General features: G+C 47.1%; 2 protein-coding genes across 2 annotated transcripts; one reads left to right on the top strand and one right to left on the bottom strand.

Annotated features, from left to right (window-relative positions):
* Positions 1–1,034: 1,034 nt before the first annotated feature.
* LOC311029961 (protein phosphatase 1 regulatory subunit 3B-like) lies at positions 1,035–3,759 on the bottom strand. Its single transcript, XM_084035386.1, has 2 exons — positions 3,614–3,759; positions 1,035–2,260 (listed from the first exon to the last, which is right to left on the bottom strand). Exon 2 carries the CDS (start codon positions 2,257–2,259, stop codon positions 1,420–1,422), a length of 840 nt encoding a protein of 279 aa, XP_083891512.1. The 5' UTR covers position 2,260; positions 3,614–3,759; the 3' UTR covers positions 1,035–1,419.
* A 1,637-nt stretch (positions 3,760–5,396) lies between these two features.
* Positions 5,397–13,917, top strand: lmbrd2b (LMBR1 domain containing 2b). Its single transcript, XM_084034402.1, has 18 exons — positions 5,397–5,590; positions 6,874–7,081; positions 7,163–7,275; positions 7,709–7,807; positions 8,451–8,618; positions 9,145–9,355; positions 9,429–9,503; positions 9,575–9,688; positions 9,995–10,178; positions 10,718–10,899; positions 10,979–11,112; positions 11,313–11,418; positions 11,618–11,715; positions 12,021–12,124; positions 12,198–12,244; positions 12,484–12,598; positions 12,672–12,798; positions 13,032–13,917. Exons 2-18 carry the CDS (start codon positions 6,908–6,910, stop codon positions 13,093–13,095), a joined length of 2,115 nt encoding a protein of 704 aa, XP_083890528.1. The 5' UTR covers positions 5,397–5,590; positions 6,874–6,907; the 3' UTR covers positions 13,096–13,917.
* The last annotated feature ends 45 nt before the right edge of the window (positions 13,918–13,962 follow it).

A 13,962-nucleotide genomic window follows, 5' to 3' on the forward strand; every position in this document is an offset into this window, starting at 1 on the left:
GGGAGAAAGGGAGGAGAAGGGAAAGTGATTTTTCTGACGGTATTCTTACAAAGCTGCTTGAAATCAGCAAAGAAACCCAATGTCATGAGAAGAAATGTGAAAAACATAAAGTGATGAGCTGCCAAGAATATTAAATAGTCAACATTTAGACTTTACAGAAGATACACACACACACACGCACACACACATGACAGGACTTTGTCTCCATCTGCAGGACAGAAACATAATCAGCTGATTTATAGTCACGTGATCAGTCTGAGCGAAAGTTTAATCTTATTGTAATATATTATTAATATTATCTGTTTGAACAGAGATGTGTCATACGTCTCAATAATCTGTTATTGATATCATTTGAAAGCAATTGATCTAATGTACCTGTTAACCAGCTGCCTGTCTGTCAGCTTGTTTCATCATTTCACCTCAATAAATCATGTTCAATCTAAACCTCATCATGTGATCATGTTGATCTGAATGGCAGAGATGATGCATTTGTTAAGAGACCCGTTTCTCCTCCAGATCCAGGTCCAGGACTAGAACCAGGTCCAGGTTTTATGATCTGCCCGTCAGTGAACCTGTTTTACCTGCAGAACAAACACAGCTTCCCCAGATCCTCGTCCTGGTTTCTCCGGGTCACATGAGGCCTGGAGGTCAGATCCACGATGACAAGAGAAGAACCAGCTGAACAAAGAAATAAAACCAGATAAACTGGTCTGGGGTCAGCTGTAGGATCCATGAATATGGTTCTTCTCTTCACAACCTGGTTTCTCTGAGTGGGCCGGACTCACATCTGATCCACAATCCTGATGAAGAACATTATCCGAGTCTTAAACTGATAATTAAAGTGTATACATCATAATAATTTGGGATCAGCTCCAGCCCCCCACGACTCCCAACACTGGACCGGCAGCAGAGTCCCAGACCGGCAGAACAGTCCTGGACCAGCAAGCAGAGTTTATACATGAAAAATAATCATTATGAAATGTGCAAATAAACAAAACTGGAGCCAAAATGTAAAAATATATTTAATTGTTCTCTTTGAAACCCGTTTGCATGAACTCACATCCACTTTAAGAACTTTCCACATGTTATTACACACCAGAAGTTAAAACGTTTGACTTTATTGAGCAGAACCTCTAAAATCCTCGGAACATTAAAGTCAGATTCACTGATCTCAGATCACCTTATAAAACAATCATTGACATAAGCAGCTAACTGATGTCGTAACTGCAGACGTGAAAATCAATCAACTCTTTTAAGAACCAGTTAATGGTTCAAGTGGTTTTCCTCGTCACACAGAACTGGACCATGTTGTTCAATTAATGAAGGACAGAATCGGATCATGACAACACCTGCTGGCTGCAGCAGGTGGAAGATGATGTCACGGTTACCTGGTCAGGTGACCAGAACGCTACTTCCTGTTCAGTAGTACGGCCCCGAGTTCTCGGAGCCAGCGTAGCTGGGCCAGTCGGGGAAGATCCCGTGAGAACACGTGGGGCTGCCGTAGCGGTCGAAGTGGATCCCAAAGTCCAGCGAGTCTCGGCGGCAGGTCTTCATGGAGGACCGGACAACCCGGTAGTTGTCCCCCTGGTTGCTGTCCCAGTACTCGCGTCCGTCCACCGTGTAGCAGACGGCAAACTCCACGCGCTCGCGAGGCCTCAGCCGCTCCGGCAGAGCCACGCTGAAGGTGAAGGTGTCGCAGTGCGAGCTGGGATACGTGTCCTTCATGTACTCACAGTCCAGGTCCATGTGGGTCTTCCAGCCGTCGAACGTGACCCGCAGGACCACGGACTTCTGGAAGGACACGTTCTTGACCTTGATGGTTCCCGCCAACGCTGTATCCTTCAGGACGCAGTGCTCCAGGCTCACGTAGTTCCTCTCCAGGCTCTGGCGGAAGCGCAGGTAGTCCGAGGAGGGTTGAGCGAAGTCCAGCACCAGCCGGTCCTGCTCGGCGGCCGGGGACACGGTGGAGCTGAGTGTCTTCAGGACCATTAGGGGGACGTCGATGGGGTCACTGAACGGACAGAACACCTTGGTCCTGGTCAGCGGCAGACCTCGCCGGTCCGCAAACGTCACGCGCTTCTGGGCTTGCCTCGAGTCCGTCCCAGAGGTTGCGACATCCTCGGGTCCGGTCTGGTCCACGTGGTGGGTCTGCTGGAACCGCAGGCAGGGGTTCAGAGCAGGGCTGCACGTTTTATGGGGCATCCTGTAGAGGAAGTCCTCTTTGGACCGGTACAAAGGCAAGGCCATGTCGATAGGCATGCTGGAGGTGAGACAGAAAGGACGTGAGACAGGACGTGAGACAGGACGTGAGACAGTCCGTGGACACTCTGACATAAAAGCATCATCCAGAACATACTGATTCCTGTTCTGGGAGTCCGGACCATCGTGCGTCTAGCCGTGCTGCCTCCTGTCTGAACATGAACTGGTTCATATATATAGCGGTTTAAACATTTTCGAAAACTGGTTTGATATTAATCAAACACCGGACCAGAACATCGACTTTTTACCACTAGGCGTCGATATCGAGTGAAACTTAATGAGTCTGAGAGAGAGATATGAATGCGAGTGTAGCAACTCCAAACCAGGTGGGGGCGGTAAATGCACCTCTAAGCTGGTTCACTAATGCTTCCCAAGAAGAAGCAGCAAAGTGAAGCACCGACTAAGTAAACAAAAACAAGGTACACCGTGTCAGACCCCCTCCCCCCTCGGCAGCCAATATTAAGTTAATCACTCGTCATTATTGCTGCTTATTAATAATGCAAGACGAGCTGGATGTAGTGACGTGACGCCGTCCGCACAGGTTGCTGAGGTTTTTAATTTTCCAGAATGTGTCATAAGGACAAATGCCAGTTCAACCGGTTTAGCCTCGACACCGAACCGGACCGGTGAAACCAGGAAGCATCCCAACTCTACTACAGATGCAAATTGACCTGAGACCTTTAAAAGCCTCCTTGTTAACCGTGGACATCCCCCCGTTTGTGGTTTTATCCAACCGCTGGTGAAAGGAAGGTATGAAGGATCAGGACCCGCCTGGGCCTGAGGGGACCTTGATTCTGACCCAGGACCAGCAACAACAGCAGTCTCTACACATAGTCTGCAGAACGACGCTGCGTTCCGGCTCATCACGTAAATCACAAACACGACACGGTGAAGAACCATCAAGAGGATTTCTGCTCCTGATGAAAACACACCTGAGAGCAGAAATTACCCATCATTCCCTGCAGCCTACCTTGCGCCCTGCTCTGACACCAGTGGCTGAATTTACCTGTAATATCTCGCTGCCACGCAGGTAACACGGAAGTTAATCCACTGTAAAACACGGCGGCGGACACGCCCACCTGTGCAACATGCTTCCCGTCACCTCTGCATGTTTATACCTGCCGTCACACACCTTGATACAAACACATGTACGCTACGTCACGCAGCTCGGTGTGTGCCAATGTTCTGGATCACAATGAACCCTCTCGGCTGGAGTCCACCTGTTAGTGTTACCTGGACCTCTCACCTGTAGCTCGTATGCTAGCTGCAGCCCCCAGCCGTGACTCCCACCTGTAACAGTTACCTGTTAGCGTCACCAGTACGTTCACCTTTTGGTGTCACCTGACCGTCTTACCTGTAGAGTGGAGCAGCTCCGGTTCCTCCGTTTAAAGTCCCGGCATCACGGCAGTTCTTCTCAGCCTTTGATGTCACCGCTCTGGTCGCGAGCTCCTCTCTCTCTTCACATTCGATACTTTGTAGCACATCTCCGTCTCGCGGCTACAAAACCCACACGGGGTTCACGTGAACAGCAGCAGGCAGCCAATCAGAGAGGGCTGTGACGGAGTGATCGGCGGGGTTCGTCTCTGCCAGGTACGGAGGCTCACTGGTGTCAGAAATAGGACCGAGCAATTCGACTTTGGTTTCCGTTTTTTTCACTCAGTTAATCATAATTTTAGTCTCATAAACCTCAATAAAATCCAATTACAATAAACTTGGCTCAATATATCATATCCTTAACTCACTAAGCCTAAAAAAAATAAAAATACCTTATTGAACTCTGGGAAAAATCGTTTTTATTTTATTTCAGGTCCAGCATGTGGTCTGGTATCCATGTTGAGTCAGCAGTCTGGTGACCTGATGAGGTCCAGCACATGTCACAGATTGACCTGAGTGAACTGAAGGTTTCTTGGACTGGGACTGCTTCAACACAACGCAGAGAAAGTTTTAGTTAGGAGAGAAGCTCCCGGATCTTTGGAGGCCGATCATGTAAATATTTGTTCAGGCACAGACTGAGTGTACAATGAGGTTCAAAAGGAGGTAGAGGTCCCTGATAAGGACTCCCTGTCCCTGACTGCACCACCATATGTGGACATGTGACCTGAAAATAGGCTCTTTGCTCATCATGAGACGAAGGTGAAACATGAATCGATGCCTCTGTCACGTTTGGCCCAGCTCTGGTCTCTGTGCTGAAATAGCTGATGTTGGCTGACAGACTGTGGGTTGAACTTTGACCTGGTGTGGCCTCATACGCGTATCACTATTATCGTTTGATCATGCACATGGAATCTTCTTGTGACCTCACGTGTGGATGTCGATCCTGGAGGAGCTGCACTACCTGTGAACTTGATTGTGCTGCAGGTCGCTTCAAATAGTGAGGACACTACTGAACCAGGACTTGAGGAGAACCAGGACTTGAGGACATCCAGCCAGGGAGTTGGGGTTTGTTCTGTCTCTGCCTCCACTGCTCCTGGTGTCACTTTCATTTGCACCAAAGCAGCTGAAGCTGATGAAGTTGACCTGACTTGGAGTCAGACTGAGATGATGAAGGGTTCCCTTAGTTGCATTGAGCAGGGTCCACGTAGTTAGCAATACTAGCTGTAAAAACATGATTCTTATCCCCTCCTACCTGTTGATGAGTATGTGTATATACGTAGATATACATGGGAGAATGTATAAGTAAGCATTATCACGTATTTACTTAGTTATTATTAAATATATATAATAAAATTATTCGTGGATATGTGTAGATGGATATCCGTTTATTGACTTTACGTTAGACACTTCAGTATTTATTTATGAATATATTTTTGGACGTCTGAAGGAGGAAAACAAAAAACAAAAGAGGAGTTCTCCTACATTGTAGGTTTTAAATGTTCTGCTTGTTTATTCCCTGTAATCAACAGCAAGGAAACAAACTAACGGCCATTAATGATATAATATAATATATACAGAATACTGCTGTGAGTGTAGTAATTCATTGTTCCTCCTGTGGAGGGCAACAAAACACCAAAACAGAAAAGAAAGGGTGCAGGTGGGACAACACAAGCTACTGCGCACGCGCCGATTCTCGGCACGTGGACAGCTCGTACGTCATCGCCCGATCCTTTGACTTCCTGCTGGTGAGAAAACCCGGATGTGGCTGGTGTTTGTTGCCAACCGGTGATCCATCCAGCAGGAACCCGTTTAATGTCAGAGCCCGACGGGCATATACTCACTGCCGTCTGGAGGCTCGGTCGGTAATACGGTCGGTTATTCGGTCGGTTAGACTGTCGGTGAACGTCTCTGCTTCGTGTCAGCTTCGTGTCGAAGGTACACAAACACGTCACTCACGGTAAGAGGCGCCTGCTGCTGTCGTTTTATTGTGCTAGCAAAGGTTAGCTAGCTGTCGTATTAACGTAACATAGCTAGTTAACACGCTATAATAACGTAACGTAGCTAGTTAACTAGCTGTCATATTAACGTAGTTACTAGCTGTCTTATTAAGGTAACGTAGCTAGTTAACGAGCTATAATAACGTAATGTAGCTAGTTAACTAGCTGTCATATTAACGTAGTTACTAGCTGTCTTATTAAGGTAACGTAGCTAGTTATCACGCTATAATAACGTAACGTAGCTAGTTAACTAGCTGTCATATTAACGTAACGTAGCTCGTTAACTAGCTATAATAACGTAGCTAGTTAACTAGCTGTCTCATTAATGTAGTTAACTAGCTGTCTTTAAAACGTAACGCAGCTAGTCAACCAGCTGACGTAGCTACATCTGGACTAGCTGGTGATCTGCTCTCTAACGGGAATGTGACGTATTATAATGAATAACCTTTAAATGACGTCTAAAAGTACTAATACCACACTGTAGAAATACTCCACGACAAGTACACGTCCTGTATTCAGTTTTAGTGTAATATTCCAGTCTTACTCAGCAGAGATCAAAGTGAAAGAATCACTGCAAGATGAAAAGCATGCAGATAGATGGTTGGTGTGGAGCTCTCTGGGTTCTTTACAGCAAATACTACTATACTACTACTACAACTACTACTACTACTAACACTACTCTCCAGAGCCGTCATCATCTTTGACTAGACGGGGCATTATAGGTTATTCTGCAAAAATAATTTGGATATCCTGATAATCATAATCACTTTACGTTTTATTCCGGTGATAAAATCCTGTCTGGTCGACACTGGTGTTACTGAGAGTCTCTGTTGAGCTGCTGTGTAACCTAACCCCCCCCCCCCCCGGAACAACACAAAGACCCTTTCATGGTTTTCAGGTCAGCATACTGGACTGTCCCATGTCTTTAATAAAAGCACTAATTATTATGTAGAGCAGCAGTAATTGGATGATGGATGAAGAGTAGCTCTGTTTGTCTCATCATCATCATCACTGCAGTCTTCCTGGTCACATGCTGTAAACCAGTGGCTCGACATCATCGGTATTTTAATTGGTCACATGCTTTTCTGTAGATATTTTTGTTTCTCAAACATTGCAGATATGTTTTCTTTGCTTCGCCTCATCATAGACACACACACATACACACACACACACACACACACACACACACACACACACACACACACACACACATTCTACATGATTTGGTCCTGGTCTCTTGCAGGTCTGTACTGGGCTGCTGAGTGGAGAGCAGCGGGATGAGTGGAGCTGCTCTGGGCATCGAGATCGTAGTGGTGTTTTTCCTGGCGTTGTTCCTACTGCACCGCTATGGAGACTTCAGGAAGCAGCAGCGCATGGTGCTGTTCGGCACGCTGCTGGCCTGGTACCTGTGCTTCCTCATCGTCTTCATCTTACCTCTGGACGTCAGCACGGTGGGTCCCGAAGAGAGACGCCTCACGTCCATCCCGATCCCGTGGGACGCTGCCTGAACCTCTGTTCCTCTGTCCTCACAGACCATCTACAAGCAGTGTAAGATCGACCACGAGGAGCACATCTCCGTTCCAACCGCCAGCCCCCTGCCAGCCAATCACACGGCGGCTAACGCGTCCGTCACACCCACCAAAAGGTGAGCGGTCAACATGCATTTCATTAAACTGTTAGCAGCTTCATTAAACTGTTACCAGCTTCATCACTGGACATGAAGATGTGACAATAGCAACCCCATCAGCCCTCCATCTTGAACCCACAACTCATTCTACCCCATCGGATCAAACAGGAAGTGAGCGTCGCCTCGCTGATGAGGAAACATCTCGTTGTGTAACTTTGACTGAATGATGACAGAAACAACATTCAGCAGAATAATACTCCATCTGGTCCCCACACCAGTCTTATTACTACTACTACTACTACTGTATGGTGCTGTAATGTAGTATATCATATAGTAATGCCGTATTATTGTAGTATATTATACTGATATGTAGTATATGATACTGTTATGTAGTATATGATACAGTGTTGTAGTGGATCACTACTGACCCTGTGGTCCTCCTCTATGATAGTGCACCACAGCCCTGCTACAAGCCGTGGAGCTACATCCCTGATGGCATCATGCCGGTCTTCTGGAGGGTGGTGTACTGGACCTCCCAGTGCCTCACATGGTTCGTAAACAGAACGGCATATATATGTATATATGATGTGTGTATGACATTTTTAACCGTTTTAGAGTTAACAAACCATGACTTTTTACATTAATTTGATGAGGAGCGTCTCTCCTGATGGAGCCGGCCGCTCTGATGTCTGAATGCAGGTTCTATGTTGACGAATATGGAAGCAGTTAGACCACAACATGTGAGGTTAGCGTTTTGGAGAACAGACGTTGCTTCAGGCATTCACAGCAATACATAACTAACACAGAGGTTTCACGTAGAGTTTGCATGCACTCTGAACATGAATCTGTCTGCTGAGCCAGATTCAGCCCATATTTGACTCTTTTTCACTGTGGAAGCAAACAGAATGTGTCAACGCCAATCATGTGGTGTTGTTAAGCTCGTTCTATGAAGCTGACAGATTTTCAGTCAGTTTGTGTGTCGACCTGCATCCAGCGGACGCAGCCACGCCGCCGTCCATTGTCTTCAATCATAAAGTCATGAAGTTTTGACGTGGTACTTATATTTTGAATTCATCAGCCCTTTTTGGTTTGCGCCGAGAACATTATTAGCTGTTCCTGTTATTTTATTTCCCAGGAAACAGCAAGTAGTTTTTGTGTGTGACTCCTGTTTCTCATTGTGTGGTTGTTTTCAGGCTGCTGCTGCCCTTCATGCAGTCCTACGCCCGCTCCGGAGGCTTCTCCATCACGGGCAAGATCAAAACGGCTCTCATAGAGAACGCTATCTACTATGGGACCTACCTGCTCATCTTTGGCTCGCTGCTCATATACGTGGCAGTCCATCCTGAGTGGCACCTGTCCTGGTGAGGAGCTGCAGGCTTCATTCCACCTCACTGTTTATTATTAGTAGTATTATTATTACTATTATTAATATTAGGATCGGATGAGTTTACATCACTCAACCTCCGGTCTCTGTTATCATCGACTCCTCTCTGGTTGTATAGAAGTCTATGAGAAAACGGTCCTACTTCTCTCTGCTGGCCACCAGGGGGCGACTCCTCTCTGCTTGTATAGAAGTCTATGAGAAAATGGTCCTACTTCTCTCTGCTGGCCACCAGGGGGCGACTCCTCTCTGGTTGTATAGAAGTCTTTGAGAAAATGGTCCTACTTCTCTCTTGATGTATTATCTCAGTAAACATTGTAAACATGAGTTTATGGTCTCAGTCTCTAGTTTCAACTCTTCTTCAATCCAGCATGATGTTCATTTAGTACATTATGGTCCATTTAGAGTCCACCAGACCAGAAAGCAGGGGATGCTTTAGGGGGCGGGGCTACCTGCTGAAGGAAGTCCCGTGCGGCTGTGTGATGTCATGTGGTTTTGTGATCCAGGTACGAGCTGCAGACCATCGGCATCACGGCAGCCAACACCTGGGGCCTGTTCCTGCTGGTGCTGCTGCTGGGCTACGGCCTGGTGGAGATCCCGCGGTCCTACTGGAACGCCTCACGCCACGGACACCTGCTCATCAAGACCTACTTCAAGGCGTCCAAGCTGATGACGGAGAAGGCAGACGCCGAGGAGAACCTGGAGGATGTCATGGAGGTGAGCGAGGAACTCCCGTCACACAGGAAGTCTGGCTCACGTAAGGGCTTTTTAACCGTCTGTTCTGTTGCAGGAGGTGAGAAAGGTCAGCGAATCCATCAAGTACAACCATCCGCTGAGGAAGTACATCGACACCATCCTCAGGAAGGTAAGTGGGACTCTTCAGCAGCAGCTTTCGCTGGTTCACAGAGCAGACCCTGATCCTCTGAGTCTCCTCAGTGTCCTCTGGATTACCAGGAGAAGATGGGCAGGAACATGGACGACTACGAGGACTTTGATGACAAACAGAATACGTATCCCAGTGAGAAGAGTCTGGTGAAGCTGCACAAACAGGTGAGAGCAGCGGAGATGTTCCTGGAACAGGATCTGTAGAGTCCCAGCTTCACAGCAGTCCTGTTTCCATTTCAGTATCAATAAAACCCCAATACTCCCCGCCTTATTTGTTCTAATCAGGGTTGGTACGGAGGCTGGAAATCCTGGAAAGCACTTGAATTTTAGTATATGTAGTTTACCACAGTTGGAAGGTGCTGGAAAAACATGGAAAGGCACCTTGAAATGCTTGAATTGAACTTTGCAGAAGGTGGAGGTTGGACTGATGTAGAAACCGTTCCAGGTTTACCTGTGTGCTTCTGGCTCCAGGTGATCTACGCGGTTCAGAGACACAACAGGACCCGGGTCCAGTGGCAGATCCTCCTGCAGCAGGCCATCCACCTGGAGGACGTAGCCAAGAACGAAACCAGTTCAACCCACCAGTTTGTCCACAGCTTCCCGTCCTCAGAGCCGGCCGGCTGGTTCAGCAGATACGTGTACACGCCGACTGTAGGTGGGTTTCACCAGAACACTACCACGTTACCATAGCAATGACATGAAGTGTGACAGCATTTAATAAGAACTGGTGTGAGCAGGCTCTAATCAGAGACCAGATGTTCTGATAAAATGAGACTCGGCATCTTTTCTGAATCCACCATAATCCACCAGAGAACGTGTTGGAGTCTGGTTTTACCGGGTTTCTCAGGAACAACAAACTCACCCAGAGCTTTCTACACTTACTGTGGGGTCTTCCTGCTTTCAGCAGCTTTCCCTCATCAACTTTTCACAGAACTCCATCTGGATTTATTATCATTTCTGGTAAGGGTAAGGGTTTCTGTCTCCCGACTGCAGTACCACTCTCCACCTGTACTGGTACTGATGGGCCAGTGGGGGCGCTGTTTTACAGAAACGTCTTATTAGAGGCTGTTTAATGTGAAATCTGGTCAATAACTATGGAATAAATCACATGAACTCAAGTGTAGAGACATCAGATGACTGTATATGATGTGTAATTAATATGAAAAAACTGCTGCGTCCTGTGTCCTCGTACAGAGTGGTACTGGGAGTGTCTCCTGAAGTCCTGGTTCTACCGGCTGCTGTCCGTGGTCCTGAGCATGTTCAGCGTGGCCGTGGTCTGGTCCGAGTGCACCTTCTTCAGCACCCGCCCGGTCCTGTCCCTGTTTGCTGTGTTCATCCAGCTAGCAGAGAGAGACTACAACTACCTGTACATCGAGGTGAGGCGGCGTCCCATAGACCATCTCCCGTCTGTAACACCGGACACGTGTGATTCATGACGCCTCTTCTCTTCACCAGATGGCGTGCTTCATCACCATCTTCTTCCTGTGTACCTGCGTTTACTCCACTGTGTTCCGCATCCGGGTTTTCAACTACTACTACCTGGCCTCCCACCACCAGACCGACGCCTACAGCCTGCAGTTCAGCGGCATGTAAGCAGCAGGAAGTCCGATTTACACTTTAGCTTTCGCTCACCGTCACTGGACATTGATATGATGTATTATTTGGAATTACAGCTAATATGAAACCCAACAATTATACACAAATAGAAAAGTATAATTCACTCTCTTCCCAAGTGATAACGGGATGAATTATGATGATGGATATTTAATGAAGACTCTTTAACCTGCAGGTTGTTTTGTCGGCTTACGCCTCCTCTGTGTCTGAACTTTCTGGGTCTGATCCACATGGACTCGGCTATCTCACACCAGCAGAAGGAGCAGACTGCATACACCTCCGTAAGTCACCTTCAGTCACAGTGGTCCAGGATCAGGTGTGATCCAGCTTCAGTAACAGTCTGTGGTCCGGAATCAGGTGTGATCCAGCTTCAGTAACAGTCTGTGGTCCGGGATCAGGTGTGATCCAGCTTCAGTAACAGTCTGTGGTCCGGGATCAGGTGTGATCCAGCTCACTGTGTGGATGTGGTCTGTGTTCCAGATCATGGGGTCGATGCGGGTCCTGTCTTTTATCGCTAATGGCTTCTACATCTACTACCCGATGCTGATCGTGATCCTCTGTATCGCCACCTACTTCAGGTGAGTTCAAAGACACTCCGTACTTCATAGCTCTGGTGAACACGTGAGGGGATGCTTGAGGGGGCGGGGCTTACCTGCCGATTGACAGGTCGCTACCAATGCTAGTTAGCTACTAAGATGACTTTAACACTTCACTGTAAAGTTGAACCTTGAACTATAGAAGCTCACTTTGTTAGCAGCTTCACACCAGAATCCACATGGATCCAGATCCAGTAAGGGTGCTTGTCTGGGTGCCGCTCTGCCCCTCGTGTTCATCAGATCCACCGTCGTTGATGTGAATATGGTGCTGCCTGTTGTCTCCTCAGTCTGGGGACTCGCTGCCTGAACCTCTTGGGCTTCCAGCAGTTTGTGGGCGACAGTGAAATGACCTCCGACCTGATTGACGAGGGCAAGGAGCTGATCCGACGGGGTAACGAGACTCACGCAGCATGAGCCCCGTTTGTCTGAGCTGCAGATCAACTGAAACCGCTTTGTTTCCACAGAGAAGCGGAAACGCCAGCGCATTGAAGACGGAGAGGCCCGACGCAGGGTGAGTAGACTTGGCCGTCTCCAGGTACTTTAAACACAGGGTCCGTACGGGCCTGGAAATCCTGGAAAACACTTCAATGTTAATGTGGTGTTTCCAAGTTTGAAAAGTGCTTGGATTTAGAACAAAGTGCTTGAAATGTGTGTTCTAGAGTGCTTGAATGTGACTTTGGAGAAGGTGGAGGAACCCTGAATGGTCTCCATGCTTCCATGTGAACTCCTGAGAGATGCTCTGTGTTGCAGGAGTGGAAGGAGCGCTATGGCAACCAGAGGGAGGACTACACGGCGAGGAACCGGAGCAGCCATGAGATGAAGGAGACCAGTTACTCCGACGGCGCGCCGGCCGGCGGCAGCAGACGTAAGTTCTCCTCCGGACGGAGTGCTGCTGCAGTGTGACGTGGACGTGTTGATCAGCTCTCGTCTTCCAACAGAAGCCAAGTATTCTCGCTCCGGGAGTCGCTCAGAGAGAGACTGCATCGAGCTGCTGCAGGACGCCGAGCCGCTGGACTTCAACGCCGAGTCTCTGACGGAGGACGCTCCGGAGGCCGAGTCCGGCAGGTCGCAACCACTTCCTGTTTCCTGTTTACACAACAACACAGTATCATGTGTCTATATATGTTTACAGAAAAGTCTTATGAAACGCTGGGATTATCAAACAAATCTTTATTTTAAAAAAATAACAAAAATAACCTGCCCATACCTACCTACATATCACATATATATCTTTCATTAAACACAATTTCAACAGTCAAAATGACATCATTTATGAGTTTTGTGTTTTGCTGTTTCAGACACGCAGGAGGACGATATCTGTCCATGTCTTCGTCTCGGAGCCGGATATTTGACGACGTCTGACTGGGGAGGATAAATCTATAAATCAGAAGAGGAGCCATAAACTGGAACGCCGCTGTCAACAGGAAGTGAATGTACCACATGACTCATGAACTCATCTCCCAGGATACATGGTAAATTAAAACAGGTCACACGTATCAGGAAATCATTTCTCTGCATCGTTTGGATGAAGGCACTTTGAAGGCATATTAACACTGTAAGTCACATAAAGTCTCACTGATCCTGAGTCAGTCAATGCATGTCTGAGTCTGAGCATGCTCAGTACGTCTGCATGTCTGAGTCTGAGCATGCTCAGTACGTCTGCAGGTCAACACATCACTTTAGTGAAGGTCCATGAAATGAAGTAGTTTATTTATGTTTTGTATTAATTTATCAGTATGTTACCATGGAGACAGGATTCCTGAACGTCAGTAGCTTCCACACGACTGCTAATACAATCTGTAATAGTCTGAGACTCATGAACTATTAATCTCTCATTATATTCAAAATAATCTGATTCTTTAAATCCGTCCGTCTGGATTCATGAGGTCTTCAGACCCAACAATAATAATAAGTTTAACTGAGACTCCACTCCCTGTTCAGACTCCCAGTAACACCAGTCTGACCAGTTGGGGGTTAGCTGCCTTGCTTAAAGGCAATCAATATAAAGAGTTGATTTAGTTACATTTCATACGATGAGTCGTGTATTAATTACAAATAGTTTTGTCATTTTTTGCCACCATACTTTACTGCTTTGTGTTTGTTTCAATGTCACAGAAATTATGTGATTGTTGTCGTCTTTTTCTACTTTCAGCTAAAATGGTTTCCAAATGTGCAATTTAAAAAGTGCTGCAGCCTTGTCTCCTAAACTACGTTAAACTCAACTAAACT

Source organism: Eutrigla gurnardus (genome assembly GCF_963514095.1).
Source record: "Eutrigla gurnardus genome assembly, chromosome: 19".
In the NCBI taxonomy this organism is placed as follows: domain Eukaryota; kingdom Metazoa; phylum Chordata; class Actinopteri; order Perciformes; family Triglidae; genus Eutrigla; species Eutrigla gurnardus.

Coding starts and splice junctions, on each gene's coding strand:
- LOC311029961 (XM_084035386.1), bottom strand. CDS start 2,259: ATGCCTATCGACATGGCCTTGCCTTTGTACCGGTCCAAAGAGGACTTC.
- lmbrd2b (XM_084034402.1), top strand. CDS start 6,908: ATGAGTGGAGCTGCTCTGGGCATCGAGATCGTAGTGGTGTTTTTCCTG. Junction 7,808..8,450: donor ACCTCCCAGTGCCTCACATG/GTTCGTAAACAG, acceptor GGTTGTTTTCAG/GCTGCTGCTGCCCTTCATGC. Junction 10,179..10,717: donor CGTGTACACGCCGACTGTAG/GTGGGTTTCACC, acceptor GTCCTCGTACAG/AGTGGTACTGGGAGTGTCTC.